The sequence below is a fragment of the Hetaerina americana genome, unplaced genomic scaffold (genome assembly GCF_022747635.1).
Source record: "Hetaerina americana unplaced genomic scaffold, ioHetAmer1.1.p SCAF_2, whole genome shotgun sequence".
Classification (NCBI taxonomy): Eukaryota; Metazoa; Arthropoda; class Insecta; order Odonata; family Calopterygidae; genus Hetaerina; species Hetaerina americana.
In genome coordinates, this window is record NW_027286763.1 from 61953727 (window position 1) to 61978440 (window position 24714).

General features: G+C 35.3%; 3 protein-coding genes across 5 annotated transcripts in view; 2 read left to right on the top strand and 1 right to left on the bottom strand.

Annotated features, from left to right (window-relative positions):
* Nucleotides 1–3062, top strand: part of LOC139687603 (putative fatty acyl-CoA reductase CG5065) — a 49300-nt gene extending 46238 nt beyond the window's left edge. The window contains exons 6-8 of the mRNA XM_071584825.1: nt 1742–1978; nt 2519–2776; nt 2865–3062. Coding sequence (XP_071440926.1) covers nt 1742–1978; nt 2519–2776; nt 2865–2964 — 595 coding nt within the window. The 3' untranslated portion in view covers nt 2965–3062. The remainder of the gene's footprint in view (nt 1–1741; nt 1979–2518; nt 2777–2864) is intronic.
* Nucleotides 3063–3874: 812 nt separating this feature from the next.
* Nucleotides 3875–20906, bottom strand: Mnat9 (microtubule-associated Nat9). 3 transcript variants are annotated; one of them, XM_071584826.1, is made up of 7 exons: nt 20707–20906; nt 20311–20420; nt 20174–20230; nt 19289–19438; nt 10452–10546; nt 4623–4741; nt 3875–4115 (listed from the first exon to the last, which is right to left on the bottom strand). In XM_071584826.1, exons 1-6 carry the CDS (start codon nt 20781–20783, stop codon nt 4625–4627), a joined length of 606 nt encoding a protein of 201 aa, XP_071440927.1. In that variant the 5' UTR covers nt 20784–20906; the 3' UTR covers nt 3875–4115; nt 4623–4624. The 3 variants fall into 3 exon arrangements, with proteins under 3 accessions (XP_071440927.1, XP_071440929.1, XP_071440928.1); XM_071584828.1 differs by having other exon boundaries at nt 20311–20546; nt 20707–20803; XM_071584827.1 differs by lacking the exon at nt 20174–20230.
* Nucleotides 20907–20985: 79 nt separating this feature from the next.
* On the top strand, nt 20986–23164 carry Idi (Isopentenyl-diphosphate delta isomerase). Its single transcript, XM_071585269.1, has 3 exons — nt 20986–21094; nt 21284–21942; nt 22090–23164. Exons 2-3 carry the CDS (start codon nt 21304–21306, stop codon nt 22270–22272), a joined length of 822 nt encoding a protein of 273 aa, XP_071441370.1. The 5' UTR covers nt 20986–21094; nt 21284–21303; the 3' UTR covers nt 22273–23164.
* Nucleotides 23165–24714: the final 1550 nt, after the last annotated feature.

Below are 24714 nucleotides of genomic sequence, written 5' to 3' on the forward strand. Positions count from 1 at the left end.
TCGCACTGAATTTCCAATTCACTTGACAATGCTTGCAGCCCCTTGGCTGACTGACAAACTAAAGCTTGGTCATCAGCAAACCTAACTGATTTTACGAATTCCCCGCCCACTTTCATTCAGCAACGGTGATAATGGGTAACCCTGCCTTACACCCCTGCCCATTCTGACTCCCCGTTTCCCACCCGCACCTGAGCAGTCTGAGACATGTACAGGTTGCGGATTAGCCTCCTTTCCCTCCAATCTATTCCTATTTTATTCCATTGTCTAGTATGCCTGGACCTAAGCTGTCTTCCTCTACGTCATTTTCTTTTTCAATGTCTAACTTTGTTGGTCTGAGTTCTTCACTATATAGTTCTTCTATATACTCCTTCCATCTCTCTTAGATCTTTCCTGCGTCAACTATTACCTTACCCACCTTATCTCTAACTGTTAGCATAGCTCTTCCTTTCTTACTTCCCGATAACGATTTAACTTTGCTGTACAGTGCACCGATTTCACCCTTCCTCTGCAGAATTTCCATATCCTTGCACTGCGTCTTCCACCATGCTTCTTTTGCTTTATTTGTTGCCCGCCTCAATTTACTGTTAAATTCTTTGTACTTCATTATGCCTAATTCTGTATTTATATTCTTCCATTTTCGCCGCTCATCCATCTTTATATATATCATATATAATATATATATATATATAATATATGATTTATATATATATATATATTAATATATATATTTATATATATATATATGTGGGTCGCAGTAGTCCAGTGGGTAGAGCATTGGACTGCTGACCAGAGGGTCCTGGGTTCGATTCCCGGGCAAGGCACTCTGGGCACCTGCAGCTCCACCCAAGCTGTGTGATTTTTTGGGTACCAGATCTTCCTGGGAAACCATAACCGGCACAGGGAAAGGAACTGGCCGCCCTACCCTGATGTGTGAATTTCACACGCCGTCGGGCTTAGTACTGGGTGAACTCTACCATCACCTACCAAACCGACCTTCGGGTTGATTACTGTGTTAAGGTTTATATATATATAAACACACATACATATGCATATACACACACATTAACTCATGCAGCAATATTTCCTGAGTTTTTTATATTCCAGAGGGTAACTGATAATCCCTAGTTCCCTCTTTACCCCATAATAATTTTAACTACAAGATATCAAATTATTGACCCACCAATGATTACCTAACAAATTCAATGAGTCAGCAATTAAACCATTTCCAATTTCAGGTTTTTCCAGTTTTCAAGTTAAAATTCATTTTACAATATTTTGTGCTGGCATTTGTACTACTCCATTTCTCTAATGTTATCCAACTAGCACTGCAAAATTTACATTAACCAATATTTCAACATTTTCAGCGACACAGACACTCATGGATATATAATAAAGTAATAAATATTGCTTTAAAAATTTACTGGATCAGAAAAAAAATCCTATTTGTCCTAATCTTAAGTTTTTGGTCACATGGTTAAGCAACATTTAAGGCACTTTGAACATTACTTATAGTTAATCAAGGAACAAACAGTAGGATGTCAGCTACAATGCTAATCAGTTGACAACTATTTCCTTGTTTCGGTGATCTAAACCCTCACAGAATCTGTAACCACTATGGTAGTAGAGTAGATAAGATTATACAAAATAGCTCACATATTGGCGCTTGATAATCATTTCAATATGGTTCCCATTGCATTAAAAACATTATAAACAATCTTTGTTTTTCTTTTTACTATTTCAGAAAGGATATCAGCATTTACAACTATTCCTCGGGCAGTGTAAATCCAATCACATGGAAGGAATATGTCCTTCACTGTGAGGAATTTGGACATAAATATCCACCTGGAAATGCACTTTGGTACTACAGCTTAACCATGACAAAAAAGAAATGGCTTTACTATTTGTTGAGACTACTGTTGCACATTTGGCCTGCATTACTAGTGGATTTTACATGTTCATTGTTGGGGAAGCCAAAAAGGTAATACGGTAATCAGTAAGAATAAGAACCGACGACATTTTTACAAAAATAATTCAAAAGAATGATATTGGTAACCAATGAAGGAAGATCATAATAGACTTTCTAATTTTTTATTCAAGAGAGATACTTTTGGTTGTCGATAATTCAATAAGCTTATTCATTATTTTTAGGTTAAACATAAAATATACAGTAATGATAAATACCTGCAAAACATCTAACCTATAAGTAATAATACCATTATTACTGAAGTAACAATACTTTTAATATTATTTTCATGTGTAATACTCTCTCGAACTTTCTAAATAGTTTTATCGTATAATATAATTTCCTAATCTAACTTTAACAAAGCCTCCACTCACACACAGCACCACTTGTATGAAACCTCACAAATACACAATTAACCAGATTCTAACATATTTTCTTACACTGCCGTTGGACATATTATCAGTTGACCATAAAACAACTTTGGAAGATATATTAACCATTCTACTACATTTAGTAAGTGGTATTTATCACTAATATCATTAATTCTCTCTACAGAATGCTACACATATATGAAAAGGTGGATGAATTTGCAGATTTATCATCATTCTTCACTATGAATCAATGGAAATTTTCAGATCAAAATGTTCAGAGCATGCTAAGTAGAGTTTCAGCAGAGGACAGTAAAATTTTTCCATGCAACATACAACAGCTAAATTGGAAAAATTACTTCAATGACTATATGTATGGCATCCGCCAGTTTTTATTAAAGGAAGATCCCAAAACTATTCCAGCCTCTATTATTCGAGTAAGAAGGTAAGTTATTGAGAGAGAAAAATATATTCATCCAAGCCAACTAACATTTATCCCACAGGATGTAACACATATTTCCTTATTTTTTCAGGCTAAAGGTGCTTCACAGAGGAGTCCAGGTTGCATTATTTATATTCCTCATCTTTATTACATACACTATGGTTAGCAGTATTTATTTTATTTTTAAGTAAAAGACATACTTGTGTGCTGAATGAATAGTTGATACAAAAATATTTAACTATATAAAATGGAATGTACAATAAAACAATATTAAATCCTTTAAAAAATATATTCAGGCATCTTCAGAGAAAAAAATTGTTTCCTCAGCTATTACTAAATTCAATGAAATTTTTTTAAAATTGTTAATAAAAGTAAATCAAATGGATTAAGGGCTTTATAAAGGAATATAACTGCAGTGATGGCAATACAAATGACCATTAAATCATCTACAATTGCCATGAATCAACATAAAGGAGTTTGTTGCAACAGTGAACATATTTTTTGTCATGCACACTTCACATCTCAAAATCATTTGCCCAAGAAATAAAATATTTAATACAATTGCATTAAAGTTTTGCAGGATGATGAATTTAGGACGCTAAAAGACAATTTTTTTCAATTAATTAAGGTGTATCTCCTGACTACCTTTCACTGAGTTTTCTGGAAGGTAAAACTGAAATATGCACAAGCATGGTGGCTTCATGATTTGCACAAACATGTGTTTATCCAAGGAAATTTCATTCACAATTTCTTTCAATATAAATGCTTTTGAATTTTTCCTAGGCATTATTAATACCACATGCACATTTTTTTAAAGGTTAAATCCTTTTATTTTGTAAAACACGATAGAAACAAAACAAGGAATTATTCAGTCACGGTCATGAAAAGTTTTGCATAATAACAGACGTTATTAAACAGCTGCTAAAGTTTATTAGTCTGTATGCCATAAATGTATTAATAATATTACAAGATATTTTAGGGAAAGGGCAATAAGGTTTTACTATCTTGGCAGCCTCATATCTCTTGTCCAATGAGAAATACTAACATGGTAGGAAGATTAACTATTGCCATTTGACATCCATGCAAAATTCCCCCCCCCCCCCCCCCCCCGCAATGAAATCTGACAGGACAAGACAATTCCTTCATGGGAACAGCCGTGATGAGACCAGTATATTCCCAGCAATAGCAAGATGGTAAACTGATGAAAAACTCCAAGTGGTGGGGAATTCAGTCTGGGAATTTTCAAATGCCAGCTGTCAGTCACATGATCTTTACCAGAGCCACCTCACCTTCTCTTTCAATACAATTTGGATTGAGATCACATGGAATCAATTGCCCCCACCTGCAATATCAGCAAAAATGGCCAAAACATGGGAAGAAATGTTTACAAAGCAATATCTATAAGACAGTCTCTTTCTTCACAATGCATAATGAAGCTCAGTTTTCACCATGGGATGAGTCACAACTTAGACGTGCAATATGCATATTTCATGCGTCATTTAAGATATGGCTGGTTGGGATAAGTGATTCCATTTCCCTCTTCCATTAAAAGAGGATGCAGAAATATCTTTGGGATAGAAAATACAGACAACAACTCAAAGATCCCAATATAAAATTCTGGTCATTCCAAAGATTCTTTCAATGCATTTCTGTCTTGCACTCATATCATATCTAAGCCAGTCTGTTTAGTCCCATGATGAAGAAAATGATTACAGTTCAAATTATACTTTAATATTTGTTTACAAAAGTATACAACACAAGATCAAAGCTAAAAATTTTGAATTAATTTTAAGATAATACAAGAATTTTAATATCAGAGTAAAGAGCAGTAAAAGGCAATTGCACTCACATTTAGTCATGATCATATGGAGTAATTCTCATTTTGGTTTGCTCCTGAAGCCAATGGGACCAATCTTCATCCACAGTTCTCAGCAATGTTACCTCTTGGAAAACATCACTGATGGATTCCTAAGGGAATATGATTTAAAGCTCTAAACTGATACCACAACAAACAACAGTGAATAATAAAAATAATTCTTTTAGCTACTCCTCACCAAGTCTCTTCTATTATGCTTGAAAAAAATTAACCCCAAAGAAAATCAACTAAATTAATGGCCGCCTTTAGGTAAAACAAATCATTCTGACCACATGGCTGGATATCAAAGTCTAGCACTCATAAAATTTTAAAAAATTTAAATTAAATTAAATTTTAAAATAAACAGTTTATCATGATATAAAGAAACACCCCAACAAGGGCTTAAGTGCTCAACACACATGGCTGTCATCTCAGCAATGAAAGAACATGTGTATAGGATTTGCCACTTGGCATATACAGAGTTCTCTCCCATAGACTACAAACTTAACTAGGTAGAAGGGCTGGCACATTCTCCTAGAGCTATACTGGCTGGAGCAATGATAATTGCTCATGGTAGGGTCACCCAGATACATTGAAGGTTAGGAGCCAGACGAAAGGAAGTCCGTGAAGAATCTGTTCCACAGTGAGGTGGATACAAAGATGTCTGACCCCAGTGGAATGGCCATTGAGTGATGATTAAAAAAAAACCTTAAACCCAGTAATCAACCCGAAGGTCGGTTTGGTAAGTGATGGTAGAGTTCACCCAGTACTAAGCCCTATATGGCATGTGAATATTTACACATCAGGGTAGGGGGGCCAGTTCCTTTCCCTGTGTTGGTTATAGTTTCCCAGGAAGACCTGGTACCCAAAAAATCACATAGCTTGGGTGGAGCTGCAGGTGCCCAGTGCCTTGCCCGGGAATCTAACCCGGGACCCTCCAGTCAGTAGTCCAACGCTCTACCCCCTGGACTACCGCGACCTTGAGTGATGATGTCATGTTGAAAATATTACCGAGGAAGACAATGGAAAACCACCTCAATTATTATTCCTAAGATTTTCATGATGGACAGTATTGAGAAAATCAGTGCTGGCAATATTGGACTTGGCCCAATCAGCTGTGTGTAGTGCCGCACAGAGGGAGAGATATGGCTAAGGGGTCATCATCTCAAAAAATCTTGGAAAGCAAAACAAACAGCAACAGCACAGAAGACCAAAATAGTTAGAATAGGAACTTGGAATGTAAGGACATTGTTGAGGACAAAACAATTAGAGAATATAGAGAGTGAGAGATGGAAAGAAGAAATATACATAGAAAGTTTTAAGGCCATGCACCATACAAGAAGGTTAAAACATTATTTAGAAGTAAGAAGGTAAAATCTGTGAATAGAGTTGGATTTAAGTCAGGTAAAATAATAGTTGAAACATAAAAGATCCAAGTGAGATGGAAGGAATATACAGAAGAATTGTATAGTAAAGAACTTAGGACAACAAGCTTAGGCATAGAAAGATAATATGGCAAAGATGAAGATAGTTTAGGTCCAAGCATACTTGACGATGAGGTAGAAAGGCCATTAAGGGAGATGAAACGAAATAACACCATGGGGGTAGACAACATTTCTGTGGAACTATTAAAAGGTTTAAGAAAACATGGGAAAAAGAGTCTGTATGGACTATTTCATAACATCTTTGAGGAAGGAATCTGGCTGGAAGACAATGTGAGATTAGTTTTAGTTCTTATTCCATAAAGGTAAGTGGTACATCATGCGAGGACTAGGGAACAAGTTTGATTTCACAGGCAACTAAAGTGTTTCTCAGGATCCTCATCAAAAGGACGGAGAGCAGATTAAATACTTACTTTGGGTTCAGGAAAGGGAGTGGCATGCAAGATGCCATTGCAGTATGAGATCACTAATAGAAAGGAATATAGAATACAATCAGGACCTATTTTAGATGTTTGCCGGTTTCATAGATTTTGAAAAGGCATTTGATAGAGTGATTTGGGAAAAACCAACGGATATATTGCAGAAAACACAACTAAAATGATATGAGGCTAATTCACAACCTTACCTTGTATGTCTCAGATTACTCAGATGCGAGTGGGGAACAGAGAGTCCGGAAGGACAGTGTTAGGAGTAGTAAGGAAGAGTTGTCCATTATCACCTGTGCTGTTCAATATATGTGTGGAGGAAATGACTATAGAGGCATGGGAAGAACCGGAGATAGGGATGAAAGTTGGTTGGGAATTCGTAAAATCAGTTAGGTTTGCTGATGACCAAGCTCTAGTGTATCAGTCAGCCAAGGGGTTGCAAGCATTGCTGAGTGAATCGGAAATTCAGTGCGATAGACAACGGATGAGAATCAATATGAATAAAAAAAGGGTAATGCAATTTTTCAGAAAGAAAAAGGCTAAGCTAAACATTACAATAGGCAGGCAAAAACTAGGGCAAATAGAGCAGTTTACGTATCTCAGAAGTGTTTTGGACCAAAATGATCAAAGTAGTAGGGACGTTTTGTTACACTAGGCAAACAGGCTTTCACAAGGGGGAAGGAGTTAATGACAGGGACATTGAGTTAGAATGTCAAGAAAAGACTCGTCAAAACTTTGAAATGGAGCATAGTTATGTAAGGCATAGAAATGCAGTCACTAAAGCAGGATGATAGAAGTAGAGTGGAGGCTTTTGAAATGTGGGTGTGGAGGATGGAGAAGGTGAAATGGACCGAAAGTAAAACAAATGAGGAAGTACTGGGTATGAAGTACAAGGAGAGAAGATTGTTGGGAGAAATCATAATGAGGCAAGAAAACGGTTGTAAAGCATATTGATCGGTATTGGGATTTTGAAGAATGTGATAGAGGGGAGAATTTTAGGCAAACAAGGAAAAGGCAGGAATAGGACAGGGATAATATATGGAATGAAGGGAGGAAGGATGTGTACAGAGAAAAAGAGGAGCTTGTGTAGAGTAGGAGGTTGGGTAGTGTTTATTTCAGAGAGACAAGATTTGGTATTTGTGTCCATCCAAAACCTACCTTTGCTGGCAGCTTACCTATGATAATAATATACAGAGATGCCCACTTTCTCAAAATTAAATGTCTCCACACAAAATAAAGAGAGCCCTCTCAAAAAAATCAGGTCTACTCTTACAAAACATATGTTGTTTTATGTCATTATATTTTGCATAAATTTTAAATGGCTTTATTAAATAATGTTAGCAGTATCTGACAGTATTTTTCAAGTAATATCATTTAATTAGGAGCTATAACAAGAGAAATAGTTTTACCAATACAAAATGTGGTAAATGACTTTGTTCAACCATTTTCTATCAACAAGACAGTAACTTCTTGAATCAAATATTCCTTTATCTTAAAACTTTTGGGTCAATTTTTCTCCTTCAAATTCAGGAAAAATTTTAATGACATAAATTCCAAGAAACTGCTGGAGATGCCGCAACGGACACTTTTTAACAGAGTCATCCTCTATTATGCATTTCAATTCAACAATTTCAGAGTGTAAAAAATAGTCAAGGTAAAAACAGTCTAAGTATTTAAAGTTGGCTTTAACCTTGTGTACTGTGGCACATTGCGCACAACTATGAATGCCTGTGACATTGTATGTATGGCAATTCATCACAAATTTTTGTTCCATTAAATCCTCCAAATTTTCAGAGTTTAAGAGGATGCCGCGGTAGCTTTTCTGGCTTAAGCATTCGGCCGGACATTGAGGGATCTGGATTTGAATCCCGGTCAAGGAGAATGATTTTTACACTCTGAAATTGTTGCATTTTAATGGTGCAGTTTGCTGCACAAATCTCATCACCTCAGAACATACTCTGTGGACACCCAAGGCATACTTATTACTTCAGAAACATTTCCTCATTTAATGAGTAAGAAACTCTTGGCATTTCCTAATCTCATCTCTTCTCAGCAAAGTGTTTTTAGGTTGAGGCACCAGCCAGATTTGAACTAAATAGCTTCTGACTTAATGAGACAATTCAAAAGAATGCACTTTGTATTTTCACATAAATTATATATTTACAAACAAACCAAGAAGAAAACAAATATTTAGAAACAGCCTCGTTTCAACTTGGTAGAGTTCACCAAATACTAAGTGAAAAGGCGGGTGAAATTCACAAATAAAGGTAGGGGGGTTTCCCTGCATCACCTATGTTTTCCTAGGAAGTTCTGGTACATGAAAAATCACACAGCTGGGGTAGAGTGCTCAGAGAGGCATGCCCGGGAATCAAACTTGGGCCCTTCACTCCAACATACTACCTTTGGATTACCACATCCCCAAAGGATCAATATGAATGTTTTTTTTTTTTAATTTGTTGTCTCAGGCGTAACTTTGTGGAATTTGCATAACATATTGAAATGTAATGAAATAATTGACTTTGTAATTCCACACAATTTCCTTTCCACACACATTCCTCATAAAAGTGTATGGAATTACAAAGTCAATTATTTCATTACATTTCAATATAATATGAATGTACTTTATAAATAAACTTTTAACTATTAATGATACCACTAATCCATTGTAGTATACAGATACCATTTTAACTTAAAGAAATTACCAATATTTTAATTTTTTAAACCAAGTTAATGAAAAAAATCACCCTAGAGCCTCAAATATTAATGTCTGAACGAAATGAACTTGTTAACTCTTAGTTAATACTACTCTACGATGAGGACTGTATTTGCAGCACTGCATGTGACAGTGCTAGAATTTGAAGGAGCATCATCTCACAATTGTATTACTGAGCAACTACAACACTCAAAGAAAATGTAACTACAAATGAAGAAGCAGTTCATGAAAGTATTAATGAATAAACTGTCAATCCTAGAATTAAATGAAGACCAATAGAAAAAGCAGACAATTTTGGAACAGAAGCCTTGAAAGTATGACACTGGGGATTAAATCTGATAGACCAACATAACGCAGAGGTTACCTTGAGTGTGGAGGAGACAAAATTTAATGCTGAATTTGGCATAAGATGATGTTGAGAAAAATATAGGAGGTACTTGAAGAAACATAATTTAAGAACTTTTTAAAAGAAACTATGGGGACATAGCTACTTCATTTTCCCATTTTTATCTTGACTTGGTATTAGATAGAATTTTTTTGAGAAAAAAAATATGTAGTCAATACTAAAATGCAAAAAAAAACTCATGGGTCTGCCAAGCTGGAAATTTTTATTGAAAAAAATATGTCAACTCTCTGAAATAGGGGCAGGCGTAATTGCAGTGTGCATATGATATTTTGGAAAAGGGATTATCTGTGGCCAGTACTATGGTATATCTCACGTAACAGTAGGGTTGCCGATAAGCAGGAGTTTCCATCCAAGCTGACAATCCCCGATAAGAGAAGTCTAAACCCAGGCAAGGCACTTCTACAGAGCTGGAAGGATTTATCTGGCTGTTAACCCTGCTAACTATTTGTGAAACTTTCAACTCTTTGCCTAATTGTTTTCCCTAATTCCAACATTCTTTGCATATTCCAATATCACAATCTCAGGTTTCTTTGGTACCAATCACCAGCCATTTAATAAATGAGCACATATACTAAAGCTGAAGTGGTATGTGGAATTTTAACATGCAGTAAATTGATCACTATGTGAAATTGCACACTTTTTCTTACTACACAAGTGATTTTATCATATATCACTTTCACTAGGTTTTAAAACCACTAAAAAGTTGAGGTTCTGGCAATTAAAGACATGAAACTTTATATTAATTGATTCACTTACAACAGAAATTATAACCCTGAAAGGTTTAATAAAAACATACATGGCACTAGTAGCTAGACAAAATCACAAATGGCTACCCACCTCTTTGAATCCGAGGTTTGTAAACATCTGAATGCTAGCTGAATTATTAACTCCTATCTTGGCTTGATATTTCTGTACTTTCAATTCCAATATGCCTGGAAACAATAATTTTAATTAATTTTATGACCCAAAACCTTAGATTAGGACAGATGGGACATTAAGTGATGTTGTTAAATATTTCTCAGATTACAGGATATAGAGCAATAAATGGTACTGTTAAAATCTACATCTACATGGGTTGTATAAAAAGTATCGGGAAATCTTTCAGGAAAAAATAATTTATTTCTGATATAGCTACAATACCTCAAAATTCTTCTAAAAATAATTGTGCATTGACACACTTTTACGAGTGGTTTTCCCATGATTTGAAGGCTCCCTCGTAGGCAGATTCTGGAAGGTCTTTAAGGGTACACGTTTAAGATTCTTTGATGGCACTTACCCCATGGTGGGGTCTTTTAACCGACCGGTCCATAACCAAACTTTCACCATTCGTTCTATAACCGGGTACTCTGGTACTCAACTAAATATTTTAAGCAGATGAATGTGCTGATGACCATGTGTCTTATAGTGACGATGATGAATATTTTACAGAGAGTGAGGTGGCAGCTTTGGATTGTGATGATGCTAGTAATTTATATTTCTATTGTGTACAAGAATAAGTATGATATATTATACATAAAGTTTTATATAGTGAGTATATTTTTAGGAGAAGTTGATGAGAAAGTGAAATAGAACTGACAGTTAGTGGGTCAGGAATGATAGCAAAATATGGTACTCAGTGGGCTAAGGCATCAGCAAGTGAACATCAAGTCGCAAGGCACAATGCGAAAGAGATGTGGACCAAATAGGAACATCCACATGCTGTCAATTATTGACACATTCAAATTATTTTTCTCTCCGGAAATGGCTGATATCATTATTTGTAAGTCATACGAATAAATAGGCAAGCTCAACATGTGCAGCATATAATGAAAACATTCAGGGAAAAAACCACTCGTGCGGATAGATTTTGAGCTTAAGGAATTTTATGCATTCCTGGCTATTCTGATAATCTCTGGTGCCAATGACTCAAATACTGACAATGCAAGGGAAATGTGGAAGTCGTACTCATATCCATTGTATTGTGCAGTAATGGGAATCAGTTATTTCTAGAACATCCTTTGTTTTATTCGAGTTGATGATGCCAATACTCGCGCTCAGCACATGGAGCTGGACATAAGGCTGCTCCAATGCGATACCTTTAAACAATTCTCAATACTAATTTGGCAAAACATTATTAGCCAACAAAGCACCTGACATTTGATGAGCACCTTTTTGTGTACCGGGGTCAAACTGAATTCACTCAATATATTCCATCAAAGCCAGCCAAGTATGGTGGATATGTGATGTTGAAAATTCATATCCACTCGCTGGACAGCTTTACACTGGAAAATCGAGTGCCAGGCACGAGACAAACGTTGGTGAGAGAGTTGCCAAAGACTTGGGGGCATCGTACAAAAGGATCCGGTAGAAATATTACAATGGATAACTACTTCAATACTCTGCTATTGGCAAAATGTTTACTATAATGGGATTTAAAAATTTTTGGCACTTCGAAGGAAAATAAGCCATGCATTCCACCAGCAATGGTTGCATTGAAAACCCGAGAAGAATTATCCACTGTATTTGGCTTTCATGAAAAAGTAACCATGTGCAGTTATGTGCCAAAAAAATCAAGACAGTAATTATACTATTATTAATGCATCATAACGCAAAGATTGGCGAGTGCTAGCTAAAGTGGACATGATGGATAAAATGCTTGGTAGATATACTACAAAAAGATCAACTCACAGGTGGCCTCTAGTTTTTTTCTACAATATTATCAATATCGCCTGCCTTGCAGCATATATTCTTTATTATGAGAATAATAAATTGCTCTCGAAAAACTTATGAATGACGATCATTTTATCAGCAAGTAGGCAGAGATCTGTGCACTCTCTCCGTTGAAAATCATTCAAATAATGCACAAATCATGAGGCATTTCATAACCAAAGTGGCGATTGAAAGTTTTTTGGGTCGAGCCAAAAATCCACATGCACAGCCAACAGCCAGGAAACCTCAGGTAGAGTTAGATTCAACTGGAAGGAAAAAGATTACTGGTGCATGCTGTATTTGTCTCCAGAGAAAATTCATAAAATGTCGCAAAACTCAAAAGTCACATTTGGTATGTGAGTTACTTGTTTGTGATGAGCATTGTATTACAAGCACAACATGTGAGAAGTATGCAAAATAATTAAATGTTTGTTACTTACAATAATTGAATGCTAGTTTTTTGTATGGAACTGTGTTATTATAAATAAAAGAAAAAATAACTAAATCGAAAAAAATGGAATATTTTTTTTCCTTCTATCTTTACTATTGTTTACAATAAAAATTGATTAAATGTAGGAAATTACAAACGATATTTTTGATTATTTATTCGAAAGTTTTGTTACATAAACACTTTGATAAATGGTCTCTTTATTGTGCATTAACCCGCCTTTCATACTCAAAGACTTTAGTGGGTACCCCGCTACCCAGTCATGACGGAGGGGGTATTAAGTTTGATAGTTAATAACTGTTATTGAATCATTGATTGCAAAATTTTTTTACGAAAAATTGGTGTGAAACTACTTCAAATTTGGGGATCCGGGCAGTCATAAAATTGACTTTTAAGGGAGAGTCAATTAATTCTACCAGCAAAGTTGAAATGGATACCCAGGTACTCAGTTATGGACCAGACTGTTAAGGGAGGATTTCCCTTTTGGGGATGGGAAATAGTCTGCTGGTGCCAAGTCGGGACTGTCCAAAATTTCGAGGTCTTCAACTTGTCGCAGAAGGTCTTCGCAAGTAGAAACTCAACTCTGCTTTTGATCATCCATGCAAAGATCTTTCACATCACCAAATTTTCACGGATAATGGTGTTTACTGTCACCTTATCAATGCTAAAACAATCTGCGATCATACCGACACTTGACCGGTGGTCTGAATTCAGCCTTAACACACACGTCAGGAAAAAATTTTCACTGATACTTTTTAGACAAACCTTGTACAAGGTGTGATCAAAAAAAGACCGGACTGATTTTATTCTGCATAAATCATTCAACGGATCGAAACCAGAGACAGTGCACCATCTAGCGACACATCTGACGACTGAAATGAGAGATATTGTGTTTGTTTATGCCAAGTTGTTACACAGCAGCAACGGTACGTGTATTAACCTGTTGGTCGACACGTGCAATGGCAGCAATGAGGGAGCTAGAGGAACGGCATGTGCATGTGAAATTTTGTTTCAAACTTGGCTAAAGTGCTACATAGACATTTGGAATGATTCAACAAGCCTTTGCTAATGAAACTTTCAGTCGAAGCCAGTGTTTTGAGTGGTACAGTCATTTTAAATAGGGCAGAACCTCGACAGATGAAGTTTCATGAACAGGGCGGCCTTCAACTTCAACAGACCCCAACCATGTCAAATTGGTGAACGATTAGGTGCGGGCAAATAATCACCGTTTAACTGTTAGGGAGGTAGCCAAGGAAGTGACCATTAGTTTTGGAAAATTCCAAAGAAACTGCGGGAGATGCCGCAACAGTAACTTTTAACGGAGTCATCCGCTAATGTGCATTTCAATGCAACAATTTCAGAGTGTAAAAATCATTCGCCTTGACTGGGATTCGAACCCAGATCCCTCAATATCCGGTCGAGTGCTTTAGCCACTTAAGCTACCAAGGCGTCCTCTTAAACTTAGTTTTGGATCCTGTCAGACAATTTTGACAGACATTTAGGGCATCACGTGCGTCTCATCGAAATTCATCCCACGGTTTGCTGACTGATGAACAGAGACAAAAACATGTGGACATTTAGCAGGAACTCCTGGATTGAGCCAATGCCAACCCAGAGTTTCGTAAAACCTTCTTTTTGTTTCCAAAGTTAAAATCAACCTTGAAAGGGCGCTGATTAGACTCTATTGTGGACATTTAAACTAATTTAACGGCGGACCTGAAGAGGATCCCTAAGGCAGCCAACCAAGCAGGGTTCGAGAGCTAGAAGAAATGTTGACAAAGGTGTGTCCTCAGCCAAGGCATGTACTTTGAGGACAACAAGTTTGATTAAGCTGTATCCGTCAAAATAAAAAAGTTATAAAATCAGTCCTGTTTTTTTTTATCAAAGCTTGTGTATCACACCTGCCGTGAAATGTGCATGTGGCTTGGATGTTGGAAAAGAAACAGTTCAAAACATAATTTCTAGGAATTATACAAGGTGTATCCAAAAGGTGACAGGAATTTCATATTTTTGCATTGTGCACAGCGCGGTGCACCAATGAGTTCTTGGCACAAGGTCAAACGATCAATAAAGAGAAATACTTACAAGTGCAACACCATTTGCGTGAAGCAACATGAAAAAATGCCCATATTGGTGAGAAAACAATTCAAGGCATTTGTACCAAGAGATAATGTACCTGCTAACACTTCACTTATTGTCCATGAATTTTCGGTCAAAAACAGCACTGTAATGATGGCTCCATTTGACTTTTTTCTATTCCCAAAAATAAAGGGTGGCTTAACGGACAGTCGTTTCACAAGCATAGATGAGTTTTAAAACACAACCCTGAGGTCACTACAAGCTATACCAAACATCATGTTTCAGAAGTGTTTTGAGGATTGGGAAAAGTACTGGCATAAGTGTACACATAATATTTAAGGGGGATTGATATAGACAAATAAATAAATTTCTTCAAAATAACTCAAAATTCCCATTATTAATTGAACGCATCTTAAAGGTCTATGTAATTCTTTTTTTTATAATGGAAAGCAGTAGACAACAAGGTCCATGTTGCATTAATGGCGGCGGTTGTGGTTTGAGTGAGGAAAATAATTTCAGTATAACTTCATATGAAGTTTCTTTTTCTACCAAGTGATAATTTTCTGATAATTTGAAGAATATTAAATTATAAAAAAAACACCTTCATGATGGAAACCGCATATGCAATTGCAACACTATTGTGTAAATTTGACTTTGCACTGATCATCCTGCTCTAAAACTACATCATTTTAGAGAATCTTGGTCAACTAGCTAAATAACCTTCCTGGAACTTTCAATGATGATGAATGCTTAATCAGCAAATAAATTTCTCACCTGGGTATTCATATGCATCAAAATGGTTCATCCTTCTTTAGCTGACATTAGGTTTTGTGTTTTATTGCAAAACCAGCAATAGTTGCTTAAACTTGATTCAGGACAATTATATTTATGGAAGATATTCCCTCCCAAGCACAAAGGCCTTCATGTTGGCTAAACCTATAGAACAAAGGTGTTTTATGAGTTACACAAGCTTTGTGAAACACACAGCATCTACACTTTACCTAAATAATTTATTTTTATAATTAAAAAAATTGTAACCATATTAATTCCTTTCGAAAATAAAGGATTATTATTTAATAATGACTATCTATTAGGGTGGTATGAAAAGTTCTTGGCCTCGCTTATAGATGGCATCACTACTTGTAATATTTTTTTTCTTATGTTGACACGACTGTGAGTATAGGGAGAAATGACCACAAATTCAAGGTAAAATGCCGGGCACATAGAACAAATAAAAAAATTTTCTTTTCTAAATAAAACAATTGTTGATTGGAACACCTTACCTGCAAAACTATTCGAGCCCTGTCCTAAAAGAGTGCATACTTTAAAAAAGAGATGTAAGGAAGATGAAGACTTTTAAGAAAAGATGTAATTATTTGATTGATGTGTGGTGTAAAATTATATTTAACAGCTTTTTTTTTTAATCTTTTTTTTCTTGCTGATTGATTGATGCTTATGAGATTGAGATTTTCTTACATTGTGAAAGAGATTTGTGTTTTGAAGTTCTCTTCAAGTGTACTTTTGTTTAATGACTGATTTTACCTATTATCTTTTGTGATTACTTGGGACTTGTGTGCCATCTGAAACTCTATATCAGCACATGTGGATTTTAATAAATAAATAATAAATAAATAAATATGCCATCCAAATTGTAAGCAACTCCATCAAGCAGTTTGCTGTAAGCAGTAATTTGAATCAGTTGTGGTACGTGTTGCTAGAAATGTAAAAATCAAGTATTATGGAGAAATAAAATTCTTCATAAAAGGTTTATTACCGATCAAAATTCATTTGAGACTTGTAAATGTGTATGGGACTCTTCTCCTTCAATTTCCACCATGAAGAAATGGGTGGCAAAGTTAAATGTGACTGCGAAAGCCTCTTAAAATGACCCACATGACGGATGTTGAAAAAGTGCAACCACACATGACAAACATCAATAATTAAGGGCATGATATGATTTTGGTAGAACAGCTTACAAAGGTGCGTGAAATTGCTAATATTCTCAGGATGTCAAAAGAACATGTTGGTTATATTTTGCACAAAAAATTGCACTGGACAAGCTTTGTGCAAGATGAGTGCCACCCTTGCTCTACGCATTCAGAAGACACTTCCCTAACAGTGCTTCGGTTCTTTATGAAAAACAAGAGATTTTCTGCATTGATATGTGATAATAAATGAAACATAGCTTCATAATTACACATTCAGAATTCAAACAACAATCCATGCAGTGGATAAAGGTCAGTCCTTCAGTACCGAAGGAATTGAAGACAGTGTCATTGGTGAGAAAGGTCATGGCATTTGTTTATTGAGATGCGAAAGGAATTCTCTTGATCATCTACCTTGAAAAAAGTAAAACTGGGAATGCCATTCTAACCACCTCAAAAAACTGGATGCAAAAATTCAAGAAAGAAGGCATGGCTTGCAGAGGAAAAAGACTTTCTGATGGAAAGCATTTTTCTATCAGGAAAATGCAACTGCCCACAAAAATGTCTTGGCAATGGGAAAATTGATGGATTTGCACTATGAAGTGCTGTAACATTCACCCTATTCCCCAGACTTGACTCCTTCGGACATCTAATCCTTCCAAAATCCCTAAAGTTTCTTCACTGGTCAACGTGTTCCTTCCAATCAAGAAACAATTGAAGCTGTAGCCTAGTACTTTGCAGCACTTCCAGAACACTACAAAGATGGAATTATGGCACTACAACACTGTTGGATGAAATATATTAATATTAAAAGCAATTATGTTGAAATAAAAATGTTTTCAAAAACAAACTGTCATTTTCATCTTCAGACTGAGAACTTTTTAGATACCCCTCATACAGAAAAACAGCATGTGCAGTTATTCCACCATACCGAATTAGGCTTTGAATACTTCAGTAGAATTTATTTATTCACTTTACACATGGAAAAACTACAGAAAATTATCTGATCTCATCATAAATTCAAAAAATCAGCAATGCCAAGTTAGTATTTTAAAACAAAAGTTGTGATTTATGTGATACATACTCTGGGGTTTCTTGGGGAGGATATTGAACTTTCATTATCATTCCCCATGGAAGAGTTTGTGATAGCTATCCTACAAAAGTCGGTGTATTTATAAGACAAATTAAGCACATACAAACAAAATATATGATAGTTGAATAACTGTTCCCATATTCTTCCTCAAGATTTGAGAGCAATCAAAGGACACTTTTTTCTTTCTCAAAACATTATTTTAAATTTTAAAAATTAAATTTGTTGGTCATTTAAACACACTGACTAGATCAAAGAAAGGAATAAAGTAACTACATTATGTAATAAGCATTTATTTTTTTAAATATTGTGCTGAAGTACATGTCAGCAGAATTCAACCATCTTTTCTAGAAGACAATAAGTCTCTAGAATTACTTTCTTTAAATTGCAATGATTTAATTAAGAGCTTTACATCGTAATTTCATCAAAGCTTAATCAGTAAACTGATTAAACCAAACTTTTTGGTTTCATGACTGCACTATATAGACTAAAGGATATAACCAATAATTATGATTACTTGATTTAACAATTAACGATGTCAATAATGAAATACATTTTCAAGTAATATCTACAGCCCTGATCATTAATTTACTCAAGAGACAATGACTAGGGTAAGAAACAACGTCAAAGACAAAGTGAGATAATGGCAATTATGCACATTCAGGATAAACTCAGTAGTCTGCTGCTCAGTTGAGTCCATGGAAAATCAAAAAATATCAAAACAGGGGATAATACTTATTCAGAGGAGAGATGTGCACATACTGAAATATGAACGGGACAGATCAAAGAGGCGAAGAGAAGAATAAGATATGCTGACCTCCTCTCCTGTGACCACGTATTTTTTACTTAACATATTCTGTGACTTCAAAAATACACTCTCCTTAATGAACAGCATTCTAAGCACTGGAAATACTGTATGTTAGTCACCTTATACTTACTACCCCCACCTATCCCCATCCTCTTTTCTGGATTTACCTCCCCCTCTAATATCTTCAGCCAGGTTCTCTTAAATTGACTGTGCTGAGCAATAGCTTCTAGTCAAGTTGACATTTTCACTGGTCTATTTCTCACTTATCTCTTTATTGCAGCAAAACTGATTACAAGGACCTAGTGATTTTATCTATCATGTATTACAACAAGAACTCTCTAATACCTCTGTCTTCTCTCTCTTCATTCCTCTATCAAATACAGCATGAACCATTCCTTATCCATCAAATATCTCATTGTAGTTTCACAGCATTGGTCGTTTAATTTATCATTGCAACAAAAATTTCCAAAATGAAAGCCCAGAACTCATTGCCATCATAAATAAAGCTCCACAAACCTTTCGCAATAATTTTGAAATATGAAGAAAATTCCAAGAGGGCAAGAAAGTTTTCACAATCCCTCGTACTTTTCCTTTTACTGTATTATCTTACCAGGAAACTCACTTTGCATTGCTTACCATATAATAACATCAATATAATAGCCTCCCAGCCACGTCTTTTTCTCCTGGCAGAAGACTCTGCAATCATGATTTCTGCTTCAGCTGTGCATAGGCCATCATTATCTTCCTTTGGCATAAAAAACAAATTTGTATCTCCAATCATAGACCCTGCAAATTTAATTCGGGCACAAATTAGCATAATTTTAATATACCTTCAAAATTTAACAATTACAACTATAAGAATATTAAGATAAGGGAGAAGAATCGTCATAAAATATGCATGAGGATGAGGAACCCCTTGAGTCACGCGATCAGTGAATACAAGTTGGTCGACGCCTTTCCCCATATGAAATTGAGCTCAACAACATCTGTATTAACTCTTGGTGCCCAGTGAAGAAAAATGAGAGAGATAATTTACTATATATTATTGCAAAAGAGAAAAATCCGAATATGAAATCAAGCATCTAATTGTGATCGGACAATATATATTTAATTTTAATAAACATACGGCATATATGTATATTTATCTTAAATGACACAACGATCAATACAGTAGCTGAGTCAACGATCGTATACGATCCGATAGAGAATAATTAACTAGCCCACAGGTCTCATCACAAGGAGTACGCACCATCTCCACGAATATACTTTTGTATATTCGTGCCCATGGAATTTAATTCTGACAAAAACATAACATAGTAATTACATATGACCATTCTTAAAGAATTAATATTTAGGTTAGACAAATTTAATTTAGAAAATTCAAAACTAAAATTATAATCATACCGTAAATATTCAGAAGTAAAATTAACCAACTACTAATATAAAACTTGAATTCAGAAAACAGTTGTAACCTGCACATAAGCGAAGCACAAACGAGATATATCACAAGAATTGGCATACCTATCTCATCTTGCTCCTCATTGAACAATGCCAAGTCGATAATTATAAAGGTGCACTCTGAAATAAATCACAACCCTAAATTACTGGGGAAAAAATTGTTCCAGGCAAAATTAGCGGCAAACCATATGAGTACTAACTATCATCATCTTCCAGCCATTTCCTTTGCATCTCAAACTCCTCTTCAAGAGATAAAGGCTCCGAAGCAGTCAAATGAAGAAGCTCTGGGGATTTCATCCATTCGTGATACCTTACATATGCAAGAGTAAAATAATGCTAAATACCTGGACTATGGATGACATTTTCATCCAGATATTTAATTCATTCACGAAGTCACAACGACGTATGCTTCTGTGATTCCATACTGCTTACTGAACTAACGACAAATATCAAAGAAAACAAAAATTCGCGGTATCCATTTGAGCTATTAAAAACACTTATTTGGTTTTTCAAAAAAAAACAAAAATGAACTCATAACAGAATAAGGTTACAATTAAAGTCCAAAGATTATATCAAATTATTTTTTAAACATTTACTTAGGGACCATATGCCTTTTGTACGGCAAAAGCATAACATTCTCGCCAACCAACATCAACTGAGAATTCCTTCGCATTATCCAAATGTGTTCAGCTTACAGGGAGACTTTAGGAATTCAAAATTATTAACTAAGTGTTATCTATTTGACCCGATCGTTAGTTCATCAGATCACACAATAGGGAGGTGAAGAAATGACACCGACAACTTTATTTTCCATTTTTTAAAATAACATCAACGCAGCGATATGCGTCGTTTGAGCGTTAACTCGGCGACGTCTGCTAAAATAACTGTTCTTGAGGTTCTCATAGCATGTATTTCGCAGACTGTGTTTAGTTGTCGAAGCTAAAGTGTCTGAATGCCTGAACTCCTTCAACATTCTTTTTTGAGGTTAGTGTATCTAACATGAAATGTGATAATCACCCTGGTACATTCTCACAAATTGTAGAAAATCCTCGTGTATTTTAACTGAATTTTTAATACTATGAAATTGTAGGCTTAGAATTTCTGAATCAATATTGAAAAATTTATGAGAGAGGATTCCAAGTGTTTATCTAAATAATGTTGCCATTCCCTCAGTTAATTTCAGGAATAGAAAAATGAGACAGATTTATAAGTGTTACTTTGGATTGGCCAAAAAACTTGTGCATACTCAAATTAGAAGAATTTCATCGAGCGTTGTCGATGTGGCCATTGACCCAAATCAAGCAGCTTCGTTTGACGAGCCCTGTATTCTTGTAAATGAAAGAGATGAAGTCATTGGCAGAGCAAGTAAGAGGGACTGTCACTTAGTAGGTGGAAGCAAAAATCATGACGGTCTTCTCCTTCACCGTGCTTTTAGCGTATTTTTGTTTAACTCCAAAGGAGAGATGTTAGTTCAAAGACGTTCAAATTACAAGGTCACCTTCCCAGGAGAATTCGCCAATGCTTGTTGCAGTCACCCTTTATATACAGATGAGGAGTTAGAAGAAAATGGACAAAGCAGTGAGTCGATTGCTATTGGAGTCAAGAGGGCAGCATCTCGTAGATTAGAATTCGAGCTTGGCATACCGTGTGAGCAAACTCGTCCTGGATGTTTTATGTACCTCACCAGATTCCATTACCATTCGCTCAGTGGAATGAATGGTTCACAAAATAACATTCAGGCTCGTGGGAATATTCCTGTGTGGGGAGAGCATGAAATTGATTACATCTTAATATTAAGAGGAGATATGGAGATTAAGCCCAACCCAAATGAGGTAAGATAATAGAAGTAGTATAAATTCGTATGCGCATCTCCAAAGTAGCGTGAAAACGCCGCAAATGGCCAAATTCATGGAATTATCTAAAGAACATATGTGGATACAACTGGCAATCATTTAACTAAATGCACTTCCTTTTCATAGGTGATGGAGATTAAGCTTATTACAAGAGAGGGACTTGTACCATTTCTTCACTCTCTGTCACAAAAAGGAATAAGAGTAACACCATGGTTCGAATTGGTAGTAAAACATTGGCTTCCTCTCTGGTGGGAAAATCTTCATCAGTTAGAGAAATTTCAAGACCATAAAACAATTCACAAGTTGTGAATGGTGGCACTGTGAGGACTGGATTCTGAAATCTTACTCAACAGGCCATGCTTTGTTCACATGAGTTTTCAAACTTGGACTGCCATAGTTGTTCATACGTATGTGACTGTAATACTGGGAGAGGCATCTTCTGGATTACTCTAATGAAATATTTTTGAATTTTGCGCAGCAAAGTTTTGAGATGCATATATTTTATAAAGAATGTTGATATTTGTTCTAGCATTTAAGAAGGATACACTAACATGTTTTCATAATAACATTAATTGTTCACATCAAGTCAATTTATCCCAATTCATTTATTAACTTTATATACCTCAATACTACCTAATAACTTACCTAGCCACTTTCGGAAGCCATTAATTTTGTGTAGCTGGCTTACAATATTTATATGCATGAGACATGTTACATATTAGAATAATTGGTACATATTGTTGTTTTCATGAACTTTTTCTGAAAACTTTATTTACATTGATTTGATAAGTTACCCAAAAACTTATTAAATGAGTAGTTATTCTTTGGATTAAAAGCTTAAGTACCTTCCTTGAAATATGGATATTTGTCGCTGAAACTATTATTTGAATAATTTTGCATATCAATTATCATTTTCTCTTCAAGCTGTTTGGTCATATCCTTTAATTATGTATCAATCTTAAAACCAAGTTTGGTGTATCAGATTGATATATTCTAAGACTTGGAACTTCAAACTTCTCTTTCCTTATGTCGAGAATCTACTGCTGTGTCTTCAAAATTTGATGTGAAAATTTTTCAAGCAGGAGAACATAAATATTCTAACCTAAGGTCTATCTAAAACATGCTAGCGTTTGTTATTGTTACCCAACTAACATTGAAATTGTTATTTAAGAGCATTTTGTATTAAATATCTGAGGGTGGAGTGGTTGTTTTTACTGATAATAGTGATCAGCATTACATTTAGATTTAAATCTTGTTACCATCAAGCGTTGGAGTTTTTTTGAGTGGTTTTTATTAAGTGCAATAAGTGCAATACCAAAAGCAACAGCTACTAGTACTACTAGAACTAGGCATATTAAAATGACGGAAGTGCAACTTGTGGAATTGCTGCCTTCATCTCTCCACTCCAATGAAATAAGTTTAGATTTCACTTGATAAAACATGACAGTTGTTGAATTACATTAAGAAATAAATTTTTATGAATGCAGGGAAAACCTTCCTTAAAATTTGGAAATATATTCACTTGAGAAAAACTGAAACCAAAGATCTTGGAAATCAGTTAATTGGATTTGTCAATTTATCCACTTGTAAGTTCCAAACGAATTTGAGTAATATGCAATTTGATCAATTTGCCACCACCCAGGCCTTTATCAAGAATGCCTGTTTTCTGTTCAGTGGATGAGAAATTAATGGCAACTGTCAGAACTTGTTCATGAAGAACTCAAGATGAGAAATTAATGGCATCTGTCAGAACTTGTTCATGAAGATCTCTTGCAAAATGATTTTTTTCATAGTTGATTTTAATAGTTTTTAACCAAAGTTCTTCAAACATCGAATACATGATCAATTAACCTTGTAAATTGTAATTGGGTCACTGAACTAATCACCTAGTTTTATCAAAACATTTTATTATGTATTATTTCCGCAGGGAGGGACACATTCAGTCTCAGTTGTTGATATAGTCACCATTGACTGCTTTCCTCCTACCCAAAAGACATTAGTATCATTAAGCATCAAACAAAAATCCTCAGTTTGACTTCCATTCTACATCTCAAGCATTTAATAAAGGAAGGATTATTCTGGTAGATTTTCTAAAAAAAGAGAACTAAGTTGGCTTATCCTAGTAGGTACTTTAGATCTCTCTTTAGATGCATACACTATGCCTCCATTTTTAATGTTGGCTATTATCATTATTGAATCATTATTATGCCATGAAAAGACTGATGCATACGAGTGAAACATAAAATTACAGTTCTTCATTGAACCTACTAGATCCCAAATCCTGTACATTGTGGTCATTTGAAACATGCTAATTGAAAGAGCTGATTGTCATCCCTTTTAAGCGGTAAAGTTATTTTGTGCAATGGCCACATTTTAATACCTTTTATTTTCAGAATGTTTTTAATTAGCAGTGTTAATTTAATGTCTTAATATCATTGTTGTGACTGATGGTTATGTTCAAGTCAAATGAGTTTAAATTACCTGAACATTTTAAAAGCTGCCATTTTCCATGATCAGTGGTTGGCAATCAAATATTTGAAACGGGACACTCCATCATGTCAAAAGACCTCAATTAATTGAAGACAACCAACTGGATGCGATTCAAAAGTCTCTGCTGACACATGCACCCAGAAAAAATCAGGAATAATGACTCTAGTGCCAAAATCGGTAAACTTTTACCATAGCACAATATTCAAACCAACATTATAAAGGAATGTATACCTTTGCTACTCCCTAATATTCAAGGTCTCA